Source organism: Penaeus japonicus, unplaced genomic scaffold (genome assembly GCF_977035675.1).
Source record: "Penaeus japonicus unplaced genomic scaffold, GWHDUDI00000001_assembly GWHDUDI00000018, whole genome shotgun sequence".
Lineage (NCBI taxonomy): Eukaryota > Metazoa > Arthropoda > Malacostraca > Decapoda > Penaeidae > Penaeus > Penaeus japonicus.
The window spans coordinates 22,755,731-22,760,730 of NW_028234420.1; the positions used below are offsets into that span (position 1 = coordinate 22,755,731).

General features: G+C 39.6%; 1 protein-coding gene across 1 annotated transcript in view; it reads left to right on the forward strand.

Annotated features, from left to right (window-relative positions):
• The window catches only part of Mulk (acylglycerol kinase-like protein Mulk), a 20,975-nt gene that overhangs the window by 15,821 nt on the left and 154 nt on the right, over positions 1–5,000 (forward strand). Inside the window, exons 7-9 of the mRNA XM_043001583.2 lie at positions 3,122–3,271; positions 3,414–3,550; positions 4,562–5,000. The exon at positions 4,562–5,000 is cut by the window's right edge and continues 154 nt beyond it. Of these exons, the coding sequence (XP_042857517.2) occupies positions 3,122–3,271; positions 3,414–3,550; positions 4,562–4,690 (416 nt within the window). The 3' untranslated portion in view covers positions 4,691–5,000. The remainder of the gene's footprint in view (positions 1–3,121; positions 3,272–3,413; positions 3,551–4,561) is intronic.

Below are 5,000 nucleotides of genomic sequence, written 5' to 3' on the forward strand. Positions count from 1 at the left end.
CATATGGGTTAACCCATCAACAACGGGGATAGATTTGCTTACCCAGGATGGGTTTTATTTCATAGCGAGGCAGCTTCACGCAACATACCTTGACTTTTCCCACTCTCTTTTAGTCACTCATCGTAGAGCTAGAACCATTTTTGTGTTTTGTTTTTTTGTGTCATATCTGTCATATCACTGACTATCAATTCTGCAGTTGACTAAAATTGTAGTTCAGAGTCCATAGAAGCTCTTTTTTTCTTTATACTCAGTGTGATTGAAGTATTCCTATTTTAGGGGGGAACAAAGGACAACTTTTTTTTTCATATTTGTGTGCAGTCATGAACCGAGTATGAAACATATAACAGTCCAAAATGAAGATAACATGAAGAGGTAGGGAAGATGAAGGAAACTTATGACTTTGAGTGCCACAGTAAAAGGCATCCCTACTGGGGCACATTGCAGACATTGGGCATGGTTTGAGTCACCTTTCTCCTCTCGTTCTGCCTTTACATCTTTCATCTGAGGTACTTTAGAGCAAGAGGTCGGCAACTTGCTATGTGCCATCGCTCTATAGAGATAGTGCTTTCTAGAGACTGTAGATGGGTGCCATTCACTGCTCTCTCTCCTGATGGCACTAGAAGAAAGTGGTGCCATCTAGGTTTTGGATGTTAGGTGAAACCCATTTTGCTTAATATTATGGCAAGTATAGTAATTATGACTGCAACTGTCAACATCATTCACACATTACTCATAGTACAATAAAATAACACAGTGATCCGAAATCCCTGAACATTATGACGCCCGTTGTCAGGCCAGAGATCTTGCATCATGTATGATGAAAATACATGTCACCTGTCGTTAACGGGTTAATCAGCAAACATGAATAACAGCTTGAATAGTAGCCTTACTTACAAATATATAGAAACGAGATTTGTAAAACTTCTGCAGTACTACATGATCACTCAAATTGAATTTGGATTGTTTATTAGGCATTGTGTAAGATTTGTTCTAAAATGAATTATTGTATGAAGTCATTACAGATGGGTAATAGATTTGCTTGCCCAGTCTCCAGGATTGGTTTTATTTCAGAGCGAGGCAGCTTCACGCAACATACCCTTGACTTTTCCCACTCTCTTTCAGTCACTCATTGTTAAACTAGAGCCAGTTTTGTGATTTAATTTTTGTGTGTTTTATTGTATTTAAAGGCTTATGTGTGCCATATCACAGGCTCTAACAATGCTGCAGTTGACTAAAATTGTAGTATCATATCAGCTCATTATTTTCTTTATACTCAGTGCTGTTTGCTGTTTTATGGGAGGGCAAAAAGCAACATTATTTTTTCACATTTTTATACTGTTATGTATAATAAGGAACACATGACCATATACAACAAAAATAACATGGAGAGGTAGGGAAGAGGAAGGAAACCTGTGGTTATGTCTGTGAATGCCACAATAAAAGGCATCCTTACTGTCACGGGTAAACTGTAGACACTGAGCATGGTTTGAGTCACCTTCCTCTTCTCATTCTGCCGTCACATCCTTGATCAGCGGTACTTTAGAGCAAGAGGTCGGCATCTTGCTGTGTACCATTGTTCTAGAAAGATAGTGCTTGCTAGAGACTGGATGGGTGTCATCAAGACTTTCTCTCCTGTTAGTGATAGAGGAAAGTGGTGCCATCTAGGTTTTGGATGTTAGGTTTGCTTAACCCATTGCAGACAGGTGTCATGATGTACATGACTCAGGAGCTTTGGCTTGACAATGGGCGCGGAGATTTTGGATAACTGCTGTTTTGTTGTGCTATGAGTAAGGAGTGAGTGAGGATGACAATTGCAGTGATAAGGACTATAAGTACCGTAATATTAAGCTAACTTAACGTCCAAGACCTAGATGGCACCCTTTATTCTAGCACTAGTAGGAGAGAGAGCCTTGAATGGCACCCATCCACGGTCTCTAGCAAGCGCTATCTTTATCCCATTGGAGCCTGTTGATGTGATAGCATGTATTGTGGTTTTCGCGTCAGACGCCCGGGACGAGCTATGAGGGGAAGCCGCGCTCGGGTAGAGCGAGTGGGCAGCCTAGGATCACGGCTTGTGCCTCTGAGAATCTGGAGGCGTTAGGCTTATGCATTCGAGAACCCCGCTATTTCGACTGCGCAAAGCCGGAACGGCCCCGGCGTGAATGGGTTAAAGAGCTGTGGCACATGGCAAGTTACCAACCTCTCGCTCTAAAGTACTGCTGATGAAGGATGTGCAGGCAGAACAAGGAGAAGAATGGCGACTCAAACTATACCTAGTGTCTAAAATGTGCTCCTGTGCCAATAGGGATGCCTTTTACTGTGGCACTCACAGTCATAAGCATAGGTTTCCTTCCTCTTCCCTACCTCTTCATGTTATCTTCATTGTAGATGGTTATATGTTTCATATTCGTTCATGACAGCATACAAATATGAAAAAATAAAGTTGCTCTTTGCCTCAAATGAAACAGCAAAACTTCTATCACACTGAGAATAAAGAGAATAATGAGCTAATATGGATCATATACTAGAAATTTAGTCAACAGCAGCATTGATAGATCCTGTCATATGGTACTTATGTCTCTAAACTCAATCAATCACAAAAAATAAAACACAAAAACAGCTCAAGTTTTACAATGAGTGAATGAAAGAGAGTGGGAAAAGTCAAAGTATGTTGTGTATAGTTGCCTTGCTCTGAAATAAAACCCATCCTGGAAACTGGGCAAGGGAATCTATCCCCCGTCTGCAATGGGTTAATATTATGACTGCAATTGTCATCATCACACACCTTACACACAGCACAATAAAATAACATAATGATCCAAAATCCTTGATCATCATTTACTTCATGACACCTGTCATCAGGCCAGAGATCCTGCGTCGTGTATATCACGATACCTGTCTGCAATGGGTTAATACTAGATTAATAGGGGGCCAGAGCCAAAGAAAAAAGTTGCAAACTACATAAATGCAGCTTCTCATATTTCTAGCAAAGGGGAAGAATGTGGGCATGGTCATTGTTCTGTAGTTATTTTTAAATTTCTTACTGTTTTTGTTAACATTTTCATTGCTCTGTCTAATCTCTGTTTGCATATGCATTTATTCATTATCATTACCTTTTCAGAAAAGAAAATAGACTACAATAGCATAATAAATGAAGAATGTGGGGCTGTCAAAAAAACAACTGTCAGCGATATTTGTGATCTATCGGTTGTAACAAAGAATACTCCAGAATCATTGGAAATTCCAAATTATGCTCTCGCACTGAAAAAAGGTAATTGGTTTCATTTGTTTTCACTTTTTTCAAGAAACTGTTATATTCTCTATATTATGAGCTCGAGTATATGTAATTGATAAAAATAAATGCATGTATCTATATTGTGGACTTTTTCATAACTTGTCATTCTTTTTTACAGGTCCTACCCATGTGGGGTCCTTTGCATTTATCCAAGAGGGCTGGAGTAGAGAATGGAATAAATCAAAGTCATATGAATCGGAATCCATTGTTGGAGAAATAACTCTAACACCAACAGGGAGCACAAAAACAAAGAAGGTATGATATATAAACATGTGTCCAGTTTTGTATGATTTTAATTACTGAAAAAAGATACAGAGTCCAGATTAAACTAGATTAGGAACATTTTGAAGTATATTTAGTTTTTAACCCACTCACGCCGCCGATTTGCTGACTTTTTTTTTTTTTTCGCGTCCCTCGCCGCCGACGAGATTTTTTTTTAGGCCGCCGCTCGGGTGCGCGAGCGGGCAGCCCAGGCGGCCCTCGCCGAGAATGCGAATCTCAACGTCATGATGCGTTCATACCGCGTAAGCGACCGTGCATAAAGCGAAATGGCCCCGGCCGAATGGTTAACCACTCTTCACGCCGGATGACGTGCTGAACGTTTCGTGGTTTTCGACGTCCAACGCCGCCGACGAGATATCTGGCCAAGGCCGGCGCTCGGGGTGAGCGAGCGGGCAGCCCAGGCTCGCGGCCCGTGCGCCCGAGAATCTCGAAGCGTTCGGATGATGCGTTCGAAAACCTCGGTATAGCGACCGTGCAAAGCCGGAATGGCCCCGGCGTGAATGGGTTAAGGTTGCAAGACTTCCTTCCTGACCAGATTGAATTCTTGACTTCCATGTCTTTAAAGCTCTGACCTTAATTTCAAATCCTTCTACATTTTACATGTGTCAGTTGACAACATGCAGAGACATATATTGTATTTTTTAGTTTTATCCTTACCCTTTCATAATATTAAATTAATTAGATTTATGTTCAAGTAATTTTAACTGAATTAATGAACTAAATATAGTATTTTGTAAATTATACATCACATCTGTTAATCAGACCAAAAATATAAAGAAACTTTGTTGATATGAACATTTGTGATTTGTATAGATTTTTATTTATTTTTTAATTATTCTACATATTTCCTATAATAAACAAAATTAACTGACTGACCTTTTTCTGATATCCTGATCTTGTGCATTACAAAATTTTTAAATCTTTAGAAAGTGTTTGGACATACTTTTGTAATATTTTTTTCTCTCTCTCTTCCTACAATATCAGGGAGAAGATCGAGAACTTAACATTGACAGTGAGACTTTTGAAGTACGCCCAATGAAAATCAAGCCAAGGCCTGAGGCAGTCACTATTTTTGCACCTGCAACTCCTCCATTTACTGCTCATGTAGGCTGATGGATGGCACTTCACAGTGGTACAGTCTAATAGGCTTGAATGCCAAGTCTAAAACCAATGAAAGAGATCTCAGTGTCAGTCTACATGGGACTTGGTAAGGGACTTACAAGAAATGGGTTCGGTCCTGCTACATCACTTATAGGGTTGATGTTCATGGCATTTTCACTCCTTGCTCAATGATGAGTGTGAGTGTGCCTAGAAAAGGCATTTAGAGTGTATATCATTTATTTTTGCTATGATTTTTGGTTATGTAAATAGTCAAAGATTTGTGTTTGCAAATTATACAAATTCATTAATTGAAATATGTAAA